Source organism: Anas acuta, chromosome 1, assembly GCF_963932015.1.
Source record: "Anas acuta chromosome 1, bAnaAcu1.1, whole genome shotgun sequence".
NCBI lineage: Eukaryota > Metazoa > Chordata > Aves > Anseriformes > Anatidae > Anas > Anas acuta.
This window is the reverse complement of record NC_088979.1, coordinates 63201119-63228042: the sequence shown is the minus strand read 5'-3', so window position 1 is coordinate 63228042 and position 26924 is coordinate 63201119. Positions and strand designations below refer to the sequence as shown.

The window sequence follows — 26924 nt, the reverse complement described above, 5'->3', positions numbered from 1 at the left end:
TTGGGACCCAGGGTCCCCTGAGTGGGAGGACCATGATGGTGGGAATGACAAACTCCCAACTGATCCTGAACGTGTGCAGGATTTGCTGCTCCTTGTTCTGTTTGCATATCTAAAAAAAACACCTTTTTATTGTTTCTCACAGACTTGTCCAGCTTCAGCTCTAGCTGGGCTTTGGCCACACAAATTTTCTCCCTGCAAATGCAAACAGCATCCCTGTATTCCTTCCACGTTGTCTGACCCTCTCTCCAGCAGCCGTACATTTTCTTTTTTTTTGCCTAAGTTCCAGAAGAAGATCCCTGGTCAGCCAGGATGCGCTTCTGCCCCACCTGCTTGACGTTCAGTATTTTGGAATTGCCTGATCTTGTGCTATTAGGAGGCAGTGCTTAAAGACTGACCAGCACTGATGGATGCCAATGCCTTCAAAAGCAGCTTCCCAGGGGACCTTGCTGACTAGTTCCCTGAGCAGCCTGAAGTCTGCTTTCCCCATATCCAGGGCTGAAGTTTTGGTGGCAGTTTTCCTTCTGTCACCAAAGATTTTAAACTCAACCACTTCATGGTCACTATGGCTGAGACGGCTGCCAATAGCCACATCCCCCACCAGACCCTCTCTGTTCTCCAGCAACAGATCTAGGAGGGCACCTTTCCTAGCTGGCTCCCTTAGCACCTGCACCAAGAAGTTATCATCAGGTGCACCTCGCCTACCCTGCCTGTCCCTCCTGAAGAGCCTGTAACCATCTGGTAAGTGTTCACTGTTAGAAGAAGTGAACCACTGTTAATTTTCAATTTTTGTTATATTGAGTGTTTATGTTAAAATTAAATTTAAAAAGTGAACCTGTTAAATATTAATGTAATTAAATTAATGAAGGATTTGTCTACGGATGAGATTAACAATTTTGATCCTAAGTAAATTTTAACAGAGCTGCAAAGAAAAATAGCAGTGCTCAATTTCCATTCATATTAAAGTAAACCTTAAAAGTACCAGAAAGTGAGAAATGAATTATACAAATGAATTTGGAGTGTCTTATGAAGAACAGATAGTTCTATAAATATTGCAGCTATTGTTAAGTTCCAGAATGCACATGTGATTTTTGACTCAGTGTAACAATCCTTGGGTGTGCAGTTAGTGGCCATTTGATTCTTTTATGTAAAAAAAATGAGTCAGACTTCAGTAGAGTTATATGGAAGCTAGACTTGTAATTTCAGAAATAGTTTTTTAAACCAGTTGTGAGAGACAGTTTATACTAATTTCTTATTAAGTGTCATAATAATATTCTGTGAAAATCTTTTAGAAATGTAAACTGTCATATTTTTTCCTGAATTTATCACTAATCAATTCTGTTAATGCAGAAATATTTGTGAATACTAGTAGATAAGAGTAGGGAAAAAAAAAAAAAAAGATTAACTTTGAATTGTTTTTATTTGCTATCTGTTTTATAGTTTGTGTTGGATTGCACTGGTAAATATGCTCTTACTTATGGGACATGCTGAGTATAAAAGCAAATGAGGAGACAGAACAATGTGATTTCAGGATCAGAGACTTTAAGGAAAATAAAATAGTCTAGGAAGAAATGGAACTAGCATGATCAGAAATAAATGGAAATTTTTGAGCTATTCTGGTTCAATTTTTCATTGATAATCTATAGTAACTAAGCTAGCTAATAATGGTGTGTAACTTAGAAGCATAGGTAACCTCTCTTACCTTTGTCATCAGGAGGCAAAAGTAGGTATCAGCAAACTATCATACCAAAATCACCATATTGCTATATTTGCATTTCTAAATATTTGCTACATTGAGTTTTGTACACACCTGCTTGTTGCAGGTCAGGTTAGGAGCAGGGGCAGGAAGAAACCTCAAGATGGGAGATAGCCCTCACTGGCAATATCGAGCACTATTGCACCATTGCTTTGCCTGTTTGCCTAACTAAAAATTAAATGTGGCCCTGTTTCCAGTTTTCTGATGTGTCCCTCTGTGGATCTTTTGTCCTGTCTGATACACTTCTACTGGATAAATGCTGAAGTCAGATGAAGAACAAATTTCTGTCAGATTGGTCACACTTGGGGGATCTCTTTGTAGTCTTTCCTTTCCAGGTGGAACCTAGACCTGTCTGCTTTTTGCTGCTTTTGCAGCAAAAAATTTGGGTACTGTAATGTGAGTGTGAGTTTCTACTACTTTATCCTTCTGTTGGAGGACTATCTGCAACAAGAGCCATTGGACAGAGGTAACTAACTAGCTGTTTCCCCTGGTTCCTGATTTCCTAAAGAAACACAGTTCATGGGATTATTGCCTGTCTGCACCCCCAAAAAGTGACGCGCTATTTTGAATATGTGAGCTGCTTCCAGCCAGATTTGGTAGCAGGCAAGAGAATACTAGTTTTCAACTAATTTTGAGAAAATGCGTTTGCGAAGAGAGAAACCTTATGAATCCCCTCACTTAAAAGAGAGACGGGGACTCCTACACTTGCTGGCAGCAGACAGCTGATCAGTCAGAACATGTAGCTTCGAGCCAGCTGCAGTCTGCTCTGCCTTGCTTGCATGTAGGTCTCCAGAAGCAATTACCTCCACTTCATGCCGCTGATGGTGGAAGGTTTCTGGTAGTCACACCTTGTCACTTTAAAGGGTGATAAAGAACTGCCCCCAGATTTTATGTTGCTACTTTTCGGAACAGCTGTGAGAGCCTTCATTAGGAAAGTTGAAGTGAGTATTGCTTCTGCTCGTATTATGATAGTTCTCATCCCAGAAAAGTCTTCCAAACAGGAAGAAAAATACTTTTTTTTTTTTTTTTTCCCCAAACCTATATATTGCATAATTTGTGTTGTAATCCCCTTTGCTGTTTACTGAAGGTTTCCTATCAAAACAGTCAAGACAGTGTTTCAGGCAAGATTTACAAAGTCTAAATTGGGCAAATCTGTAAGAAAGACAGCTCCCTGGACAGCAGACAGTGGTACTTACAGAAGCATGGCAGATCTAAATGAACCAGGCTAACAGTGCCCAGCCTGGGCTCTTGTAGTTGTGCTTCCTTCCTTCATATTTGTAACCTCCCACCTGATGAAAGGTCTGCCCTTTAAAGCAATATTTTGTAGTTCCCTTCCTTGTTCCCCTGAACATGACTGGCTTGTAATGCTTTTTGCGTAACTGAACTTAATCTATCTTGGCAAAAGTATATTCTAGCAGATAAATTAACCAGAAAGGTGAAAGTATGCTGAAGGCAACATTTTTTTCGACGAACTTTATTCATGATCAGCATAAATGTCTTTAATATATCATTTTACTTACCAGACCAGATTTAAAAGAGACTGTAAGCAGAGCTCATAATTCAGAGGTATGACAATGGATCCTTTAATTATGTACTGAATTTTTCACCCAAAAGTTAAATGACTTCAGGGATTGATGTCCTTGCAGAAAGCATTTATCTTCATGATAACATATTTAAATTTAGTCTAGAAAGTGTGAAAATTTGGTCTATGAAATTTGGTAAACCTTCACTTTGTAAATGGCTAGAGGAATTACTGTGATAAAGTAGTGCCCCTCTGTTCTCCTAGTAGTAATGTAGCACTCACATTTTTAAAACTCACGGAAGTTACTGTGAAGGGAATGGTGCTGTGCTATGGTGTGTTCCTACCATCCTTCAGCATCTCCTGGAGAAATGCTATGATGGGCAAAGGCATCCTTGTGTTACGCTGACTCTTGTAATGTGCTGTGTCCAAACCACCGCTGCCCATTGTCAAAACCAGAGGCATTTGGGGTTGATGAAAGTCTGTAATGCAGACTTCTGACCATGGCTCTCCTTAATTAGACTTTTTTTTTTTCGTAATTTTGAAAGCATCATAGATGTTTATGACTACCTAATCACTACTACAAGAGATAATTTTGAACATAAGCACTTACTGCTTGCTTGCTTGTGGCTACTTTCTTTTTGTTTTGTTTCTTTTGGTTTTGACTGGATGGTCCTGAATAAAAAATGAGTAAGACGTAACATAACAAGACATTCTGATCAAAGTCACAGTCAATTACCTGAGAAAAAGGGATCCAGGAAGCCATGTATCTCTAATAAATGACATCCCTGATCAGTGCAACTTAATGGAAAGTAACTGCTCTGGTAGACATGCACAAGCTAGGGCTGTACGCTTGGTGGCTGGGATACTGCTAAGAATAGCTGTGAAAGCTCAGCACAAGACAACATCCCTCCTAATTAGATATCTTTAAGGTCATCTTCTGCTCCATAAAATGGCATCCTCAATGTGGTTAATTATGGAGAAAATAAATAAAAATATGTGATCCAGCTTACAGGAAAAAAAAAGGTATCATGTGGTAAAAGTTTCAGAAAGGAGCATAATATTCCACCCACACATCAGCTTCTTGGAAAAGTAATATGCCTTTGAAGAAGGTCAGAGATAATTAATGCTGCCAGACTGGTTTTGTCCTTCGGAAGAAATATTATTCTAGTATGTGGATTCAAGAGCTATTTATATAAGAAATGCAAATAAACAGATCTCCGTCATTCCCTGGTCCTTCCTGAAATGTAACATCTTGATGTCCTCCTAGTTTCCACTGAAGCACAACTTGCACACCAAGGCCAAATTTCAGAAACACAGCCTAACTCCACTTCCTTCCCGTTTTCAGTTTCAGCCTTTCTACTTACATGTCCTTAGTGTTATTTGTTCCTGATTTACTTCTATGTGGTGGATTAAGTTGGAAAGTCATTGTGCATTCCTGGGCTGTTTCTTGCAATACTAACCTGAATGCTATTATAGACTTGTGTTAAGAGCAGCTTCTTTAACCAACAAGAAAAATGGACTCTCTTTTTTTTTTTTTTTTTCTTCTTTTAGATGTGATAGACAAATGAGATGCCTGGGTATGACCTGTGTAACAACTAATCACTGATGTCTTCGGCTGCAGAGCATGCAAAGGCTCCTTATCATTATTCCATGATATAAGTATTCAGACGACAGTCTAGTTTCGCAGAACACTACCAAAAAGGAATCAACATTTTTCTGTCCTTGAAGAGTGGTTGATAATGATAAATTAGTGCCTGAGGTAACAGGTGCTATGCCTTATAAATCATATCACAATAAATAATCAGAAGAACTTATTTGGATGCGGGGGAAATAGAATATATATGCAATATTACGTGTCTAGAACTAGATATAGGCTGATAGATCCAGTGCATTCTTACCTCGTTTATAGGAATATACTTACTGGAATATCCACTAGGAAGCCTATCCAGTACATAACAGGGCACATGTTCTCTTTGCTTTTCATTATCACAGAGGAGTACAGACGTTGCTTGCAGTGGAATGACTTCTACATGCAGGAAGTTCTTCTTTTACCTCCTGGTCATGATTTTCACTTGGAACACTAATTATTTTTTTCCCCTCCTCTTAAATATACCTTCCTAATAGCAAAGCAGGACTTCTAAACCATATGAGGTCTTGAGTTCACAACAGAGAACTTAGCATACGAATGGTGGGCTTCTCCTGTTTAAATCAGCATCCCTTTTTCAGGTCATCCTCCAACCTCTCTCACTGGGCATGTAACCACTTCACCTTTTTATTTTGTGAAGAAGAGATTAAAGACCCCAAATTACAGAATATGGAGGCAGCCCACTGTTGTTGCTTTGTGCTCCAAAGCAGACCTATCCTTTTTTGCTCACCTTGCTTCTGTTCACAGCAGGATCACCAGATAGTAGATGCTATACGGAAGCCAGTTCCCCACTGCAACCTAAGATAAGAGAGAGTCTGCAAAGCCAAGTGAGTTTCTCTAAGGAATGAGATGATACCAGGCAGGCTAAGAAAATAGGTGGGAAAGGTCTTGCTAGGTGATAATCGTTTTTCTTTTCTGGGAGGAACTTTCCACAAAGTCATCCAAAAGGCTGGTGATGGATTTCGAAATAGAAGGTCAGTCTGTAGATATGCAGTTAAGTGCCTTTTCTAGTGGGCACTGCTGATATTAAAAAAAAAAAAAAAAAAAAAAAGAAAAAAGCAATATTTTTAGTGTTTATGACATGGGCTGTAGAAAGTATTTGTGGCAAAACCTTGAGTTGACTAGGGCTTCATATGAATCTTTTGTGTGCTTTAAATAAACATTTCCAAGGACTTAAAGGGGCTTTTCAACCTCAAAGCTGGGTTTTACCACAGAATAAAGAACAATTACCTTTTATGAAAAATGCATATGAAAACAGAAATAAAAGTACTCCTTGATAACCTTCTCCTGGCCTCTCATTTCCTTGAGAGGGTGGGTCTTAAATTGTATTCCAACTCTAACAACTTTGATTGCAGCAAACTCTGTGCATCTCTGCTGACTCCCAGAAAAATTCACCTATATATAACCATTGGAGGCCTTATTGTCTATCTGCCCCTGCCCTTATCAGTCCTCTCCCATTCCCTGCTGTGCAGTAGAGTCTCTGTTTTCTCACTTTTCTTCCCAGCCTTTCGCCCCTTGCACTCCTGAATCCTCTCTTGCTGCTGGTATGCTCCTTTGCTCTGAAAGATGTTTTTTTCCCTCTGTCCAGAGAAACAGCTTGAGACAGTAGGTGGCAATCAGGACATGTTAAAACAGCAGATTTTCCACTGTGTAGTGAAAATGCATCATTTTAAAGGAACATAAGATCATACAGTAACTGTGAATTAAATATTGTTCTAGAGTTAACTTAGACTTATTCAAGGGCATTCCTTATGAAGTATTTTTTATAAAGACAAGACTGTGCTCAGGTTTCCTGATCATCAGGATTCTGGTAAGAATGACTTAAATGCTATAATTTAATTAACCAACTTTTTTGTTTTTTTTTTCCTTCAGTCTGTTCTTTGAGCATTAGGTTAAAAAGCTCAGCCTAAGATAATGAGTGTTTCATAAAGAAGTGGTGCCAGGAGCTGGGGACAAAAAAATACTCCCCCTCCAAAAAAAATAATAAAAAATTAGGCAATTGGCTTATCTACACCAAAATTAGGATTGATATTTGGCATTGAAGATGGTCTGTACTTGATCAAATACTGCTGGACTGGTAAAGAGCCACTTCTAAGCAAAGGTGGTCATGCTTTCTTTAGGTTTTGGATCATTGAAATAAATTTGGTTTCAGATTCTGTCATAAGAACTGTATTTACATTTGAGGTAAAGTCTACCATAATAGATTGAAATCTGTAATGTTCTCATGTATAAATTCAGAAACTTCTAACTTCTTCTTGCTTGTTAAGTCTTGTTAATTTTTTATCATACTTAGGATAGCAGAGTCAATAATAGCTCTGCTCTAACCTTGTATCAGCCAAATAGTAAATACCAAGAACATCATTACGCAACGCCAGAGAAGCATTCATCTGATTCAATAATTCAAAAACAGAACACTAATTAACATCACTAATAATAGGTTGAGGTTCCTCTTCATTCTGTGTTTGCTGGCTGCAGGTATTTCGGAGACATTACTGAGCCAAAACAGTCACAAACCTGAAATACGTTACTTACTTGGTAAGATTCAACTCATCTAACCTTTGACATCCATAGAATAAATGTTTACATTGTCTGGCTTGCCACGCCAGATTCTCTTTATCGTTGAGAGACACTGTAGACTATAGTTAGAAGATGTAATTCGTCTTGATTATCTTAGATGTCTGCTTTAGTACAAGATTAATCTCAGTGCAGACACCTGCATTTGCACAGGTATATCCCAGTGAGATGGAAGTGCCACACAGGAAGGAAAAAATGAAGCAAAATGGAAAAATTGAAACAAAGATGACATCCCGCTAGAGCTCTTGTGGTTTGGATTTGGTTTTCTTCTTTTGTTTCATTATTTTGCACAATGGAAGGACGTGGGTATTTTACTCAGATTTGATCTTGTGCTTTGTCAAGTTAAATGTAAGAAGCCGAAGCTTTTCCTTTGGATCATTGTCCATAAGCATGTTAAAGCAAAGAACAGTGGAGCCCTTCAGACATCGGCGTGTTTTGATAGAGCAGCACCTGTTGCAGTGTGCCTTCACGCTACGTTAACTCCTGCTTACATAGTGCAGGGAGTGAAAAGACAGTAAAGTGAAACTCCAAACATCCTATCTTCCCAACCAGCTGGCAAGCTCAAAGCCTTTGTTGCACTTTCTGGAGCCTTTCTCTCCTTTAATTGTTGACAGAACAAGAATGTGTTCATCATGCTGAAAACAGAAATGAATCTGAACAAACAATATCCCAAATTGTTTTTTAAGCAGGGCAGCGTTTATTCCTTTTAGCAAATGTTTAATCTGTATAAAATACTTCGAAAGCCTTAGCTTAGTCCCCAGCTCCTGGGGGAAATGCAGCTTGGTGCTGTCTTTTGTAGATGTTGCGGTCTGCACAGTGCAGCATAGGCTCGGATGAATATAATTCTTCTATCACACAGCAAAAGCTTCCAAATAACGTCTTTGATAATGCCGTGTAGTACTGCTGGATTAGGAACACAAAATGAAAACGCTGGTGAGAGAGTGTTGCTGTTGTGAGATTACTCGCTGGTCTCAGTCTGCACCACCTCTCAGGACATAAATAATAACTTTCAAACAGTTTCTCTAAGGAGTTGGGCATTTTTATAGTAGCTGGGAGGTGAAATATCGAACCAAAACCCAATTGTGAAAGGAAGAATGGTTTCTGCTTTGAAAGTTTCCAAAGCGTGAGGCAGACAGGCAATATACTATGGGAGCACAAAGATTCCTTCATGTATGTTACCTAGCCGCTCCCATACCACAGGAATGTGCCTGCTCGCCCCTGGCTAACTTTTTAATTACACGTTTATAAGACAATACATGAAATAATAATAGTAAAAAAGATAGTACAACTGCGTTTGACCTCTTTCTTTTATTAGCATATTTTATGTTCATATTTTACAATATAATAAGTTATATATACAGCATTAAACAAAATTATTAGAAAGTAAGCTTTGGCAAGATCTACAAGATTTTTTCATTCCTGTACATCTTTTGTGTAACAATAAAAATACTGTATACTAAATAAAATAATGTTAAATAGTCTGTGTTCACATTGGCACCAATGATTTCAAGACCCTAGATTTTTCAAGGCCCAATAAGCATAGAAACACGGATTCCTGTGTCATCTTTTAAGCATACAAATGGTGTGTACTGTTAAATGAAACGTGAAGTATAGGAGACAGTCCCTTGACTAACACTGTTGTTACACACTGGCACAAGAGAAATTGAATCTTCCCATTTTCTTTTTTCCTTTTTTTTTTCCCCTTATTTTAGTAGTAACAGACCTAATCTGCAAACTCAAGGTCTTGAAAATCTTGAAGTTTGCAGAGTTGTCAGCAAATCTAGAAATCTTTCTGAAGCCTGTTGATGTCTGTACGAATTTGTCATTGATTTCAAGATAGCAAGAATTAGACCCATAAATTAAACATCAGTTAGCTAGTTAAATATTCAAATAAATGCAGCTTTCTTCTTCCTTTAAAATCAAAATTCTCATCAAATTTGGCATATGCAAATTAATGAAGAGTAAGTTATGATACCAAAGAGGTGGTGAAAGAACAGCAAGAAGGATAGGTTTTGTGTTGCAGTACGTACTTCCTCTACGATACAGATCAAGTGCTGAAAAGACCGGCAAATACAGATGTCAAAGTGGGATACTAAATGTTCAGCACAATTACCACACTATCATAGATAATATCTAGTTATTAAGTGATGGAATACTGGTTGTTAACTTCAGGGTTATAGTTAATAGTTTTTTATAACATTTTGTTCAGCCAAGCAGCTTGGAATTTAAATAGTATAGCTTTGCAAGTGCCAGTTCTTTTAATTCAGTGGCGACACTTGTTGAAACCTGTCAACGCTCCTTTTAGCTATAAATTAAGCATATACATTTGGTAACAGCTCCTGCCGTGCGGTCTGTACAAGTTTTACAGAACTTGTAACCAGCAAAATTGAAGTAGCTAATGGGACAAAACTAAGAGAAGATTTTGTTGCACACAGCCTCATGATAGTGCCTTACCTTCCAGAGGAGTGAGTTTTCATTTGCGGGGACTACAGTTCAGCATTTCAAAACACGTGTTCCTGTACATTTCAGCTGTCCAAAGAAATCTACTCTATTTGCTCTCAGTGTCAAGTGTTGTCTGTTTGCTGTTGTCTGAAATTCCTCTGCTTGAAACATCATTTGATATATAGATGTCACTACTGGAAAAAAATTGTTGTCGTAGTAGTGGACAAGCTGTTTTTTTTGGTAACAGCAAGGAAAAGAAAATCTTGTTGCTCTCCTCTCCACTCCTTAGTGGCTGCCAACTTTACTCCCTTCTTGCTAACCATCTCGCCCTAAGTGAACTTGCAGTTTGAATTTACCATTTTTGAAATGTCAGTATGGACCAAGAGTGCATTTACATGCATTATATACAGCGTTTTGAAGCACTTCCATCTATAAATTATGTTGGGGCTTTTTTCATATAGTATAATTATTTTATCTGGAGATTGTGTATATATGCCTATGCATGTGCTTCTAGATTCAACAAATCCATAGGAAATACAGAAAATGAAACTGGTTACATATTAAATGCATTAGAGCTGATAGAAATGTAGGTGCCTAATGTGTATTAATTGATACTGTAGCAGTGGTGCTGTTGACTGCAACAATTACATGGTTGAACAAAGCCCTAAGAGATAGGAATATCTTCAGATAGCAATTCAGTGGCTTGAAAGCCGGGTGGGAAGGGTAGTGACAGGGTTATCTGCACATACACTCAAACATAGACTGAAAAATGGATCCTTTTCTGTCCACTTATTGCAAGTAACTGTTTAACTTAATCATTTTGTTTAATGACATGCTTCATACCAAGCTTCTCAGGAGATTTCTGCTCTCATTTTGGTAGACGTGTAACTTCACTTTTTTTAGAAGTACAAGAGAAAAGCTTCCCATCAGTATGGGGAGTGATTACACAGAAGAAACGCCATGAGTCTCTTGTCCAAAGTCCTTGGCGTGCTGCTGGCTGGAATCATTGCTCTCGCAGGCCATGTGGGAGCACAGGCACGTCAGGACGTCACTGCTGGTTCAGGAGCAGGCATCGCTTGTGCCCACTCCAGGATATCTGCACACAAGGACTCGACAGCGTCCAGCCGCTCGATTTGCACCAGTTTGGTTAGCAGTTCTGGGATGCTGTAGCCCGCTGTGCTGATGCGATCGAAAAGCTGCATGCCGTCTGTCATGCCACCTATTTCATCTCGCTTCAGTCCAAAGCTCTCGGCGAGGTGGCGCCACGTTTTCACTATGGCTTTCTCTGTGTTGTAGGTTGAGCTGAGCATGCGGCTCGTCTTCTCCAGGCAGTCAAATGGCAGCTCCGTGGGGCTCAGACCTGCAAAGGGAGGTGTTTATGGTCAGATGGCTCTGTGAGCAAGTCTTGGCTATTCAGGGCATTTATTAAAATGCTGCAGTGTATGCTGATAGCAATAAGCACGGCTAAAATCTTTAAGTGAGAGTCCCTGATAGATATGTCTAGCTTCGAAGTTATTGCCATATCTTACCTGGCCACAGTAGGGTACAACATTCATGGAATAACTGAGGTAAAAAGTAGGATGGAAAAGAAATACTGGATGGGTTTTATGTGTTCCTATGGTACTACCCCTTCCTGCAACGATTTACTTGCTATTAGAAGTGTATTGGAAACATATCCCTAGTGAGCAGCTCCATTAAACACACCTCTGCATGTCCAGCATAGTGTTTGAGCTCGAGAGACAGCTCTGACCCTTCCCTGAGTCTGTCAGCAGAAGCTGCTGTAACATTGCTGTAATTGAAAGTTGCCCTTGTAGGAATGTGAGGAGCGAGGTGAAGCAATGATGCCAGATGCTCGCAAGCATAAAGGACCCTGCAAATGTTCAATTGTCATTGCTATCACTGAGTCTCTAGAGAGGATTTAACATTCATCCTGTGAGGAAAAAACTATTTTTTCCTGGACTTTTTTTTTTTTCCTATGTACTACTGGTCACAGAATAGAGGAGAGAATCAGCTACTGTTTTTTTTTTTTCTTTTTCTTTTTTTTTTTTTTTTTTCTGAAAACAGTCTTTTGCTTCTGTAGTTTTCCTGCTTCGTACCCCACAGCAGCAATTTGGTGGGAAATGGAGCTCCCCGAACCATAGAAAACTCACAAAGGTATGTGCACATTAAGTGTGTGGGAAAAAAAAAAAAAAAGGTAAATGCAGTCTTGTCCTTTGTTCTGCAGGAAAATTAATTCATGTCCCTTCTGCCGAAACACTACAGCTAGTCAAGTGCTGAAGACACTTAAAACACTGACCTACTTGGAAACTCCACTTGTGAGAAGTGGGACAGCATTTAAAGAAGCAGAGTAGGTCAAGACTTTTGTCTGAAATGCTGTTCTGATCCTCCACAAATCACACTTTCCTCTGGAACTAATTTATACCTGTTATCCACCTCACTAAAGGGACCAATCAAGCAGGTTTCCTCTAGATGAAGAATGTGAGAGTGCTTCTCCACAGCATCAATGTCCAAGCAGGACCCAGCACTACCCTTGCTGCTCTCCAGAGGAAGGAAGACCATGCACACATCTGGAGGGAAGCTGTGGTGTGCAAACCCAGCCTGGACAGCTCTGAAACCGGGACATCATGATGCTTCCTAGCAGGTGAGTACGAATCTGCTCACAGGGTCTTTTTCCAGATTTGCACTTCCTTTCCATGAAGCTCTCCTTTCCACAGGAACACAGAGGGATTTCTATTTTATAGCAAACTGCTCTGATCCAGTTCTGTGCTGCCAGTATAGGTGCAAGTTTTGTGCACTCACCTTCTGCGACGTCGCATACATTAGCGTACACATCCAGTATCTTTTTCCTTCTACTTTGAATCTGAAAGAGAAGAGCATTATTGCATTATTTTTTTCAGTCACGTGAGTAAACAATTGGCAGAGAGCAGTACAAAACCGCTGGGAGATCCTAATTTCATGGCTCAAGGGGTTATCACATAACATCCTGAAGGGTCTCTTTTGAAGCCTTATAGAGCAGGACACAGCAATTCAGTGAAAAGTAAACATATTTCTGCTTTTGCTTTCTGCTGCTAGAGATCTTTCTTTCCGTCTTTTTATGTTGTTTTAGATCATTGACTTTTCTGCTCTAAATGTTTTTGTGTTTTATTTCTTTTTCAGACTGAAGCAACTCCTGACAATGAGGACAAATTCAATACCACACATGCAAGCAATTAATGCAGGGATTCCCAGGTAAACCAGGAATTTGGCCTGAAACTGGCCACGGGGAATTAAATTCGGACTGCTATTGCCTTCTTCCAATAATGTCAGAGGGCTGTAGAGGAGGGGATCTTCTTTTCTGTCACCTGACATAGAGCTGCTTGTTGCGTTACTGCTTAATTATATATTTTCTTCCATGACGTATTGCCTGGGTGAATCCGAAGGATTTTACAGATAGATAAAAAAATCAGTGACACTTTAGACAGGGAAAATCTGAGGTCCAGGGCGCTGCCGTCATTTTTGACAAGAAAGAGACTCAGACTGAAAACCCTGACATTTTCCAAGCTGAAAATGGACATTTTGATGTGGTTTCGCTTAGCAAATATATTCTCAAGGTTTGGCCTTGGATTCAATGCGGATTGAAAACAAATGTCAAAATGTCATGAGTTCTCAAGGACTGGAATTGTCATCTCTCTGCCAGCTCTCATTAGGACTGAGCTTTCTGAAAAGCTGTCATTTTGGTAGGACTCTAGTATTATCTCCACAAATTCACCGCTTTTCACTGCAAAACAGAATGAAGAAAGCTCTCTCTTGTTTATTTATTTATTTATTTATTCATTTATTTATTTTTGAAAGATTTTCCTCATTTTATTTGGGCTCTAAAGGACAGGGCACATCATTTACTTGGATTAATAGACTTGCAGCTGGAGACAGCAAACTGGCTGCTCCACCCGACGCCTGTCTCACAGCATGCTGTATTGCAGGGAAATGCAATGCAGACACTGGCTGTTGTTCACATATTCTCCGTATAATTTATGTTAATCATCAGGATGCTACTGAACACTTGGATTACCTGTTTCAGAATTTTACAGATTTTATTTTTTTTACCATGGGATTTATTAAAATTCCTCTTAAGATAATGATTAGGTACCTATTTTCATTCTCCCCTCATTTTTAGGGCAAAGAGGGAGGTTAAAGAATTCCAAGCCCAAAAAGAATTACACAGGGTGATCTTTTTGCCCGAGCCAGAAGATGGAAATTTGTAAAGCTTACGCTGGGAGCAAGCAGGTAAATTTGGGTCTGATGGTCCTCTGTGTTGTAGCTCGTTCCATTATGTTTTTATTGTTTTAACCAGGGAAGAGCAGCCTTGGAAAAGCACTGACCTTTAACTTTCTCCACCTCTCTCCAGTAGCTGCTTAATACTCTTTCCAGTACTAGAAATGTTATTTAATCTCTACCCTCAAGCAAATTACTGCTTTTCTAGCTTCTGGCAACTGGCTTAGTTGTAAAATCTCAGGTACGGAGTGGGGGATCTTGATGCAATCTGCACTTTCATCGAAAACTTTGTCTTCAGCCTTGTCAGTAGGCTTCAGTCCATTACCAGCATGTTAGGACAGTAGGTCTGGGAGAAGTAGCTCATGCTTCAGATGTCCTTATGCGCTGTCTAAACTACTCAGGAGAAGGTATCTACTATATATTGTCTTTAGAGACGATTATTTTCTTATTAAAAGTTCTAATTTCATGCTTACCCAACTTCTGTTACCCAATTTCAAGCAAGTGTATGCAGAAGTGTGATAAAGTTGGATATATACAGAGACCTCAGACAACTGAATTTTAAAATATGAGCTTTGGAGTAGTAAGTAATTTTCAGCTAGCCATAACTGATTGCAAATAGAAAAACATCTTTCTTGGACTTTGAGACTTTGAGTGTCTGGTCTCAGCTGAAAAACAAGCTATTTTAGAAAGTTTAAGCTGAAGCATCCCAGCAAAGTAAAACATGCAAACATGAAAAGATGTATTTTCAAAACTTTTTAATTCTTAAAAAGAAACACGGATGATATTAATGATGCATTGTTCTCCTAGCTATTGCCAATTTTAATTATTTTTGAAGTTCTAAAACATAACAAATATCTGAGCAGACACTTTATTTTCAAGGAAACATTCATTTTAATATAAACTGAATAGTTGTGTGGGTGAGGGAGTGCCTTAGCGATGCCTTGAAATAGTCTAAGATAAAATGCCTTCAGCAATACAGATTCAGCAGGAAGAAATGAAGGCCTTCTACAGCAAAACAGTGCATTTATGTTGCCCTTCAGAGCACAGGAATGACCTTCAAAACACGTATGTATTTTTGAAATGTAAAAAAAACAAAACACGACAACAAGCACAACACTGGATGTTGTTGAAAATTCAACGGCATAGAAATACCAATGAGTTAAGACAGGCAGATGTTGTGCTACAGTAAGAATCCAACATTGCTGCTACATTATTTTATTTTTCTGCAGTTAATGTAGCTTTGGGGTTAATTATATTAGCATTAGCTACATGGGTGAGTTGCAGTTTGTTTTTTGTTTCTTCAGACTATAAAATATAATTCTCTAAAAAAGCAAAGCTACTACTCTTGTAGCAATCTGCTTTTCAACACTGGGCAGTATATATACATATGCACTGACACTCTTAAATATTGAAGGAATATTATATGCCATTATGCAAATGAGACCGTAATAAAATTATCTGTAGAAACTCTCTTGTAACTTGTAAATTAGACTTGTCTTCATTACAATGCATTTTTGTGGTGATAGTTTGTAAATTGTTTTCTTAAAAAAATCAAACATAACAACAATAAAAACAACACAGAAAACAACTGTCAATTTTTAAATCTCAAAGTAGCCTTACCCCAGTCGATTTATTGTTTGTAGAAGATTTATCTCTGGCCAAATGCACTAAAGATAACAAGCATCTCTCTGGAGTCCCTTGCTTGTCAACTGCAGCTTCTTCATCGCTATCCATGCTACGACTTAAAAGTCGTTCATTCTCAGAAGATGCATCGTTTTCACTGTAAAATGAAGGATAAGGTTATCTTAGTGGTGCCTCTTGTGGTTTGACTCCAATTATTTCCTTTTTGCTATCCAAGAGTAATGGAATAAAAATGTTTTCAGTTTTAAAAAATGCCTTTCCCCTGAAATCCTGTAAATGTAACTACATCCACCTACAGAAGATGTATGTTCAATGCTCACCAAGCTGCACAATTATGCTCATCTTACAAGAATCCCTTCATAGAAGGATTTTCCACTGGGGACGGTCTTAACCTAACTGGAGTTGTGTTATACAGCCAGGTTTGGCTGCCAGGCAGATCCAAGGAGAGGAAAACTATCACGCAGTGCCACCCAGATGATGCTATAGATGAGAGGTTCCCTTAACGGCCTGGAGCAGTTATTTCTGCTTCTCCTGGCTGAAAGTGAGTGGGGACCTTACCGAGGCATTATGTGGGTAAGTGATACTCACATCCCCTTAATGGGCCTCACAAAAGAGGAGACAGCCCTGAGAACTGATAAACTGGTCACAGGTACTAATTAACGACTCAAGGTAATGTTTTAACACATGGTGGCTGTGATCACCTTTTCCAGAAACTCTATTACCTGTGGCTGTCCCATTGACACATTATTCCTTGGTCTACTAGACTTGAAATTTTGGTGCAGATTATTTCTACTTTGTTTTACACAGATTCCTCTGTACCAGGATGAGTGGTGACTATGTCCCTTCCCCACTTCAGTCAAAGGTATGGAAGTATGTTTATTTTTTGCTTACCTTTTAGCAGCCTTAGCTGGAGTTGCTGTAAGCTTTTCAAACTCTTCTTTCTCAGAGAATATCACAACATTATCTGCAGATCAACAGAAATTTAAATTGGCAATGAGTATCCAAATTGGTGTTTTGTCTCTGCTTTAGCTACTGCTATCATAGGATGAAGTGGCATTCTGGAAGTACAGAAGCTATTATACACAATCATTTCGTAAATGGAGAAGGAATGGGGGAATTGTAATTAAGAGGAATGCACTAATTGCACTTAAGCTCAATGTTAGAAAAAGGATAGAAAAAGCAAAATTAAAGCAACTTATACCTTGCACTTCTTTCTTCTCTTCTTGTGTATTAGCCTGAGCTTCAACATTTTTTACCGAGTGGCTCTTGCAACAGGCTAGAATGTAAAGATACAAAAGTAATTATTCTCAGAAGCTACCTAAAAATAGCATTTGCTGCTAAAATTTGTTATGCTGAAAATTACCTTGAGCAGAAGGTTTTGTTTTCACAATGTAAAACATGATGATGAGGACAATGGCAATAGCCATTATGAATATAGTAGACATTGCAATTATAAGAGCTGTAGCCAGATGTCCTTGTCCTGAAAGGTCTGCTGGAAAAGCAAAGAAATACTTTGTAAAGAAGCAACTCTTCAGATCAGAGAATAGTTAGCAGTTTAGTCTGCTCTACACTTATATTTTACATACTCATTTATTTGATCTGAGTCCTGGTTACTTGTTAATCATTGCAAAACCAAGTGCTACTTCTCAAATGCAAACTAATGAATAGGCTTTTGAAACGGTGACATTTGTGCTGCAAGAACTAGTTATCAGTATTCATAAAAAATACCTGATTTCATGACCATCCAAAGATATATGAAATTGTATTATCTGCTAATAATATAGGAAGCTATATGTAAGCAGGAATGGCAGCCTTCAAAAAAGTGAATTCTCAGAAACAGCATCAAAAAGAAAGAAAAACAAACAAAAAATAAATGGGACAAGAACTAAAAGTACTTGATAACTATAGCTGCCTCAAAAGCTTTGCAGTAAGAAGGAGAACACAATGCACATGTGGAATAAGTGTTGTGGTTTTTTTTCTAACAGACTTAAAACACAGCATAGATGCAGGGTGAATTTAAAATAAGGTATGTGAAAAGGTAGAAGCAGAATTACGGTGAACAGCTATTAGAATTGAAAAGTCATGAAAGGATGCAGAAAATGACAGATATGTTAAAATGAATGAAAACTAGCTTTTCTGAAAACATAATCCTCAAGAACTTGTTTACAGACAAAATCAGGTCTGTATCTCAGTAACTGTGCTCTTCCTCTTGTGTGTTCTGTTCTGATGTTCAAATATTTTAAAAACCTAATAATCATACTGGAGAACGGTTTATGTTGGCTCAATGAGAGACTGACTATATTTGTGTATTAAATTGTTTTCACCAGTCTAAGCTAGGCTTTGCTGAGGCATAAGGTGGTATCTGTATGGCTGCACATAATGAGCTAATTCATTGCTGGCATTACCCCGCACAGTCCAAGACTATTTTAAGTCCATCCTTCTGAAGCAGGAGTGTTGATTAACCAAGGACTAAAAAATCATTCTGAAATGTTTTTAATAGCAGTTTTAGAAATCTGGAAAGAGTGGCAATGAAATTCACAGTAGATATTATCAGTTCAGTTGCACTTTGTTGATGTTATTTTCAAGACCATGAGCAGCTACATTAAATTTATGGATGCCTTCTTACCTTTGTGAGCATGCTGGTAAGGTGAAAAAGTACTTGTGCCAGATGTGCTTGGGAAAATGGCCGAAATGCCAGAGGTAGCCCCTGCACCTGCAATATAAACAGAAATGCCATAAACTTCCACAGTCATTTCATCTCTTCACAGCGGTATCTTGGCCCAGGTAAACAGCCTTGCCTTATCTTGATTGCATTTCCTGTTCATTAGCAAAGAACCCATGAATTCATTGTGGCTTTTTGAAATGTCACTAATCCCAGCGTGCGTGGCTGGCATGTTGAAAATTGTGTTTAAAATACATTTTTGCATAGCATCTACAGGGAGGGGAAGAAATAAAAGCTTGTGAACTGTCAGGAACTGAGAAGAAACTCATCAAATTAGTGCTTCTGACAGGTATCCTTCACTATAGCAAGACCACCATGAAAATCTGATGTTAAACTAACCTTCACAATCCCATAGGAAAACCTAGGAAAGGTGACAAACAAGAATGTTGAATGCCTTTCTGTTCCATGGAGCTGTACCATGGAAGGAAATATGATTGTTTCTGCAATCTAGCTGGATAACATGTTTCTTATGATTCCTTCTGTCAGTCCAGTCAAATCTATATCCTGGGCGGTGGGGGAAATCCACAAAACTGGTTAAATGAAGAATGTAAAGGGCTTCATACCAACAGAGTGAGATTGTCCAGTAGGGCTTTTCCATGTCTAAATTCTACAGCTAAGTTTAAACGTTAGTTTATGTTTTTATTAATCTTTCAGGTGGTGTCTTACACCAATTTTTCAAAGCAGTAAACCAAGGCATAAACTAACATCTTTTCACAGTACTAGACAATACTGAATGTTATTGGAAATAACGTTGTTGATCTGAGGGCTGTATTAAAATACAGATGGTGCTGAAATAGAGTTCCAAAAGAGGCGTAAAAACATTGGGGTTGGAAGAAAACCTTCTCTTGAGTCTCGAGTCATCTTTCACACAATTGGTAAGCAGATTGTGCAAACAGCTACCATTGACAGCAACTGAAAACCATCTTCTAGCTGGGAGGGGGGTAAGAAATCCCTCCTGCTTTATATTAGCTGTGCATTGAAAAGGTCCAGTGATGATAATTAAATTCAGCAGACCTAAAGCCAGAAGACTGTCCCAATCACCTGGTGAGATACACAGAGCACATGGCTCAACAAGCTGGTGTGGCAACTAGAGTAGCTGGGAACTCACCATGCCATTATTTTGACCTAGTAAAGAAATTCAACCCACTAGGTAAAGTTGACAGGAAATTAAGTGGCCTGGAATGGTCTGAGAAATGTTCCGTGGTTAAGAACAAAGAAATAGACATGCTCTTCAAATTAAGACAAATGTTTTCTAAAAAAAAAAAAAAAAAAAAAAAAAAAGTATTACCTAACATAAAACATGGCTGCATGTAGTGAATGAGAAATGTACGCTCCTTAAGTGGCCACAAAGTATGAGTTGCAGATGTTTTCAGAAGAGATTTTCTTTAACAATGGTAAAATTTCTTTCAAACTTAATTTCTTGGAAGGAAACGGACTCATTTATTATAATTGCTTTTTTGAAACTGAAGAAGTGTTTTCATGAAATTTTAAATACACTAATTTGTTAATTCAGATGCTTTTAGTATTATGCAAATGACAGGCAGATTATGTAAATTATGACTCTGGGTTCTTCTCTGTGACAGAGTTGGTTCTAGGAAGAATTACTCACAAGCTCCAGAACCTGCAGTGGAGCAGTGGAGCATCTACGTATCAGTGGGTGAAGAGGTCATCTGTGTATAATGGAGTTAACGAGAGAGAAATTTTCAGCAATTCTTCATAAAACTGAAATGAATCACCCTTGGTCTCAACCCATCTATTTACTCATCCCAGCTGGACAGTGGAAGAAATCTAGAAAATGGCCCATGTTGTAGCCAGAGACGTGTCTGTTCTTTCATGTCCACGGCTACCAGGCTTTTGCCTCTTCTTGCCACCTCCCCCGGCAAACCTAATTACAGGCAATTGCAATTCTGTGCAATTCTTGCAAGCTGCAACAAGTCAACAATAGCTTTTCTCCCACTGCCTTTCAATTAACACAGGCAAACTGCTCTGCTTTGTCTGCTAGCAGTTTATCTAACAAGCTTGAGCTCGTCTCCCTTATAAGCAAGTTTTATCATACTCCCTTTTCCTTCACTCCAAACATGTATTAATTGTATTTCTGCCTAATCAATCCTTTAGTCACTTGGTATTTTTAGCGTATTAGGTATTGTTAGCAATGTTTTTCATCTGTGAAAGGAAGGAGAGCCAAGGTGAGAAGTCATGTAGCAGCACATAACAGGAGAGGTAATGGGGAAGGTCATCTGGTCCTAATTCAGCATCATTACCACACTTCACCCAGTTCTACCCAACATCAAGATACAGCCTCTTTCCCACCCCAAACACAAGCTGGAGCCTCTCCAGTGCACAAGGGTGAGCACCTTCAGCTTTGGAAGAGCCTACGTGCAGAATTTTCCTTCTCTTACATGGGAATGGGACTACATCGTTTGTTCTGTGCTACATATCAAGATCTGGGTTGATGCTACAACGCGATGGCCTCTTACATACGCCTATGTGGGAGTTAGTCATTATGCATATTTTAAGCCTATTATCAAATTTAATAATTTGGCTTATTCATTATGAGCCAAGATAGTTCTTTAGATGTGGCTTAGAGGCAAGCGCCAATTAATGCACCTGCACTACAAGGGGAACCAAATATGCCAGCTTCTGCAGAATTTCAGTTCATGGCATTTTTGCACAGGCAAAAAGAAGCAAAGCTTGTAGTTGCTGCTTTTTCCTGGTCCGGCAGCATACCATGACTCCAATGTCAGTTGTTCCTACACGTATCCAGTTTTGCATCTAGATCACATTATTAATTCTGGTTCCAATACAGATGACACTTACATAATCTACAAAGACTTAGATACAGCTCAGAAAGAGACATCCTAAAGTGCTAGAGTGCAACATATGGAAACAACTCTGTTTTAAGCACAAAAAAAAAAAAAGACTGATGGCTGTAATATAGCTGTGCAAAAGAGTGGTTTATATTCCTAGACACCTGTAAGTAATATTGTAGGAATGTGATAAAGACATTAAGAAAGATGGTTATCACTGAAGCTTTGTCAGTTTTTGCATTAGAAACATTTTTATTAAAAAAATATAAATAAAAAATGGCAGTCTTTTTTTTTTGTTTGCTTGTTTTGTTTTGTTTGTTTTTTAATTCAAAAGATAGTTCTAATTTAATTTGCCAGGCAGCCAGCCTTTTGTCCCCATAGTGAAGAAATGCAGGGCAGTAAAATAATATTTTCATTTTAAAGGCCCGTTCTGCTGTGTGTGACAGGACCATTGCAGCTGTTTGTGTATCTCAAGGCAGATTTACAGTAAGAAGTGATGAACGAAACCGCCAGATCTGTGGGAGGAGGAGGGCGCAGGGAGGGGAGGTTTTGCCAACATGCCCTCTCACAAGTGTTTGCGCCTGAATGAAATCTGGTGCAGTAGGAGACCATATGTGTTTCTGACTTACACTGCTGTAGGTGTCAGCTTACTGGTCCCAGCAAAGGAGTGCTGCTCACAGCCAGCAACAGCTTTTTTTGGTGAAGTTTATTTAATACTTAATGACAGATTATAAAAATACACAAAGTGTGTAGGCAACAGACTATCAGAGTGATCCTGAAATAAGAAGCGTTTTAAAAATGTCTTTATGCGTGTATGCGTTTGCTTCTTGCTACTGAGAGCAGCTCGCTTTCTCCTGATGAATCCCTCTCCTCACAGCCACGGTCCATTTATGAATGGCAATCCATACTCGTTACTGCCAGCCGAGCTGTGCCTGCAGCCGCTGTGACCATTTTGAAGGAGTGAAGTAAGATAAAGCACATGCTGAAATAAATAACTAGCAGCCTGAAATATGAGTCGAAAAATATATTGTATTTAGTCGAAATTCGATAAAGGTAGAAGGTTGATGCCTGACAAAGTAATCGGAAACTAGATTATAACGGAATCTAGTCATAAATAAAGACCTAGATAGTTTGAAAGTGCAGGTCAGAATGTTCAAATTAATGTAAATGTCTATTCAGATACGTACATGAAAGGTTTACTTTCAAACCTAAGCTTACAACACTTCATATTGAAGCCCTATACACTTGGAAAGTCATGGAAGCTGAAGCAGCTGTCAAAATCAAGCTACTTTTTAAGGCATCTACGTATGAATTTAGCATCAGCCAACTCTAAAAACATTGCAAATCACTAATAACAGAGAATATCCCAGACACTGGAAGACTGCCTGACTGCTTCTGATTTTACTGGCTGTTATTTTCAGGAGACATACAGAATACTATAAGGCAGGTCACTCTAATATTTACTGTAGCTGCAGGTACATATTTCAGCAAGTTTAGGTATTTTTTATCACAGGAAGAATGAGAAGCAAACCATTTCTCTAGTGTGAACCCTCTACAGATTTTGATAGCAAAATTCCTGCAGTCTTAAATTTTAGATCTGGTCATTCTCACTGCAAGTAACCACTGCTGCTCAGACACCTAAAAATAAATACTTTATGCTGTCATGCTCTTTGTAATTTCTTTAACTGTTTCATTTCTCTCTCCTTTTATTTTTCTGGGAAGTGGTGTGATTATAGGATGTGTGGCCTTAGACTGACAATTTATTTACATCTACTGTAGTTTTGTTTAGGATTCACTGAGAGCTTTAATTGTATGGGTATGTCATAAATACATGCAGCATAAATTAAACTCAGCTCTGGGAATTAAGTGTTGCCATCTCCTTCTCTGTGCAACACGAAGGGAATAATAGCAGTATAGACCCTGCTGCAATGTCCCTGAGCAGGGACCCTGAGGAGTTTGTCTCTCATATGCCCCTGTACATTGGTAGCCAGTTTGTGCAGGTGGTGAAATGCTGTGGCCCTGCAGGTTTGCAGCAGGCTCGTGAGACAGGACAGAGCAATGCTACAGGCACCTGCAGCCTCTCCCAGGGTTTGTGGTCCTCCAAAGTCCTCAGAGTTTTCAAGTGGGCTGCAGTGTGACCAGATTACCTCCTGCGTGATACGTGGGCCCAGCTTTCCCAGCAGTTCAAGAGAGCAAACCCCGTGCTTGATCCTCAGATCCCTCCCCTTTAAGGTTTATGGCTGAGGCTGGCCAATTTTGTCCTAATATTAGGTTCCTCTCCTAATATAGGCAAGCCCTGAGGGGATGAGAATAAGGCCATACCACCAGTGAACAATAAAGCACTGCCTTCAACATTTCTCCCATTCCACATGTGAAGAGGTATGGGGTGTTCAGAGATCAAACAACTCAAAAAAAAAAAAAAAAGTTTGTTAGCTCCAGCTAACAAGCTTATTCATTTGTAAGCATAATTTGAAACAGAAGGAAAATGTCCTGATGTTGATCATATTACAAAAGGACAAAACTGGCAAGGAAAGAAAATTAGCGATATTACAAAGAATGGGGAGTTAAAATAAAAACCTATGGAATAATTATTTTTCACTAATGCAAGGGCTTTTGGCATTAGGCTTGTTTGTGTTAAACGTTTCAGTTAAGGAGTCTGATGTCTCAGTCCTGAGCACATGGGTATAGCAGTGACCACTGATTAGAGCTTGTCTGAGATGTCAGCCCATTAGTAAATTGTTCTTTCTCATCTGTTCGGCTGTTTTTGAAGTTCTAACGAGACAACAATAAAAATAATCTTTTATGTTTCCAGATGCCATTTACTCTTTGGTAATTCAAAAATAACTTCACTACAATTGTTTTTCTTTGTTGTTGTTCTTTTTTTTTTTTTTTTTAATTTTGCTAAGCCATCACTGGCATATGTTAGACTTAAAAACTTACACAGGTTGATCATTGCAACCATTTTCATGTTTATGGCCAGGCAAAAAAAAACAGAGGAATTAAAAATGTTTTGCATCCATGCACACATAAGAATGCATAGAGGAAGAAAACCCTCGATCCATTGCTGAAATTCCCAAAATCAATAATTTGTGAGTGGAGAAGCATTTGCATATTTGATGTAATTGTGTAAATACAACTTCAAAATATAATGTTCTTTGAGTTTTTGTAACAGGGTTAGATTTTGTTTTCCTCCATCACTTTCGAACTGAAATGGCAAATATCAAAGTTTGAGCAGAGGAGCAAAGTTATAAAATGGTTGAGAACTGCAGCTGTGCAAAGATAAAATCTCTTCCAGCAGTGTCTGTACCTCTGTGCCAGATAAACTCTTCGTAGCTTAAATCTTCTGTCCTTTGCATATATTTTTACATTGGATAAAAGAAAACAAAACAAAACAAAAAAACAACCCTACATATTCAGAGGCCTCAACTGACTCCAATGCCAGAGCTGTTGACAGCAAAGCCAGCACCATTAACTGTGGGAAGCCACATCTGAAAGTGGTTTGGTGCTCACTACCTGCAGTGCATCATCCCCCAATTTGCATAGGAAGCCTGCATCCAGTAGCTCTGCATCCCTTACTCTCTGCAATGCTGCCAGTTATCACAGAGGTATCATATCCTGGTTAAGTGTTGGCAAGGGTCACTGATGGCTCATGATCTCCTTCACAGGCAGCTGAAGGTCTCACATCTTTGATGTTTTGGCATTGTGCCCCTCTGGCCTTAGCAAGCCAGGCCTGAGGCTTCTACACATTAGAACTGAAGATCTCAAAGTCTTACACATAGGCATTTCACAGTGCCCAGGAGATGAATAATTGCAATCTTTATGGTGATGTTGACTCCTTTCAAGAGACAAACTCTTTTCCAAGTAAGAAAATGCTCTCCTCTCAAATAACTAGTGAGAGGACTAGAGGGAATGGCCTCAAGTTGCGCCAGGGGAGGTTCAGGTTGGCAATGAGGAGACATTTCTGCTCAGAAAGAGCAGTCAGGCACTGGGATGGGTTGCCCAGGGAGGTGGTGGAGTCACCATCCCTGGGGGTGTTCAAGGAGAGGTTGGGCCTGGTGCTTAGGGACATGGATTAGTGGGTGACATTGGTGGCAGGGAGATGGTTGGACTGGGTGATTTTGGAGGGCTTTTCTAACCTTAAAGATTGTGTGGTTCTATAGCACACATCCTCATGCCCACGTAAGCACACTCCTTGCCCTCTACAAGCACTTTTCCCACAAGCCACCACTGAATACTGACATCTCTCAAAGACCACAGAAAATTATTGCTTTTATCCTTCAGTCCAGAGAGAGATTTTCAACACTGTAATCTGGTGATATGTTTATCTCAATTAAATATCTGACCTATACACAAAATCTCCCTCTCCTCCCCCTCATCCATTGTACTTGTGCTATTTATATCTCAAGTCCCTTCAGAAGAAAAAAATAAAGGTGACACAGGCTCATCGGGGAATCTCTTTCTCACTTTCCATACTCTTTACACTAATGTTTCCAGATGCTGGGACACAGGGCGTTCATCTTGTTTCCTCAGCCATTTCAAGGTTTATTGACTGTTTAGGAGATGAAAGTTGCACAGCAGGCTCTTGGAGTTGAAAGTTATTTGTTTACCCTTTGATCAAAACCAAATACTTTTCTGCCAGACAAAATGTACAGTCAGGCAAAGTCTTTGAGTAGGTTTCCCTGCAGCAGCACACATACCCAGCTTAGTTTGTGTTCTGTGGCCCTGTTTAACATGGAGGCCAGATGAGGTAGATATACTCTAGCGAGGTATTTTCGCACCACTGTCCTTCAGTCCTGGCTCAAACCTAATGAAGGCCTAAAATGGGATTTGTCTGCCCTATATTTTTTTTTTCCTTAATCTAGAAGAAAAGTATTAAAGCCAGAACTTGTCACTCCCAGCTTCCTACTTTGAAGTAATTTGCCATCCTTTTTTCCTTGCCATCTTTTGGGTCAGCTCTCTCCAGTTGTGTGCCATACAGAGGAGTATTTGGATAAAAGGCAGCTCTGGGGAGCAGCACCCTGGCAAGGTTTCAGACATCATAAACCAAATTACCTGAGCTTAGTGATTTGAGGGATTTGGATTTTCAGAACCTTTCTGACCCATTGAACAATTGTAATCAAATGTTTGGTTTCATGGACCTGATTAAAATGGTTATGTTTACTCTTTGTACGGCTAACATTTTCGACATTAATATTCAGTCAGTTTGTAGGTTGCCTAAATTCCTCCCAAAGATAGTATATTTGTTCTTGTGTTCATGAAGTTAAAAATGCATGTGTTTAATCCCTTGTGCAATTGACACTTTCCTCGCAAAAGTAAGCACATTATATGTGGTATCTGCCAGATATCCTGCAAAAGACAAAGATTTGTTTTCGGAATTGAGAAGTAGCTGTAACATCTTGCAGTAGTTCCTTGCCAGATGAGTAAGCTACAATATGTTTGATACTACTGAAAATCCATTTCAGCATGTGTTTAAGGCAGACCATTGGAGCTGCAGAAGCGATTCATCTCCGATTAATCCTGCTATCTCATGCCATCTTTTATTTTGGAAATGAGGCATATTGGGGGTG

At 39.0% G+C, this 26924-nt stretch overlaps 1 protein-coding gene and 1 long non-coding RNA gene across 4 annotated transcripts in view; one reads left to right on the top strand and one right to left on the bottom strand.

The window, feature by feature from the left end:
• Positions 1 to 30: 30 nt before the first annotated feature.
• LOC137855330 (uncharacterized) lies at positions 31 to 25145 on the top strand. Its single transcript, XR_011095682.1, has 5 exons — positions 31 to 738; positions 12161 to 12577; positions 13093 to 13164; positions 14090 to 14199; positions 20134 to 25145. It is a non-coding gene; the product is annotated as an uncharacterized lncRNA (long non-coding RNA).
• Positions 6801 to 26924, bottom strand: part of EDAR (ectodysplasin A receptor) — a 72307-nt gene continuing 52183 nt past the window's right edge. The window contains exons 7-13 of one of the 3 annotated variants that reach the window (XM_068679343.1): positions 18455 to 18541; positions 17192 to 17317; positions 17030 to 17104; positions 16720 to 16792; positions 15808 to 15967; positions 12736 to 12796; positions 6801 to 11296 (exon numbers count right to left, since the gene is read on the bottom strand). In XM_068679343.1, the coding sequence (XP_068535444.1) occupies positions 10977 to 11296; positions 12736 to 12796; positions 15808 to 15967; positions 16720 to 16792; positions 17030 to 17104; positions 17192 to 17317; positions 18455 to 18541 (902 nt within the window). In that variant the 3' untranslated portion in view covers positions 6801 to 10976. Of the gene's footprint in view, positions 11297 to 12735; positions 12797 to 15807; positions 15968 to 16719; positions 16793 to 17029; positions 17105 to 17191; positions 17321 to 18454; positions 18542 to 26924 lie in introns of all 3 variants that reach the window. The other 2 variants (XM_068679338.1, XM_068679351.1) reach the window with 2 other exon arrangements.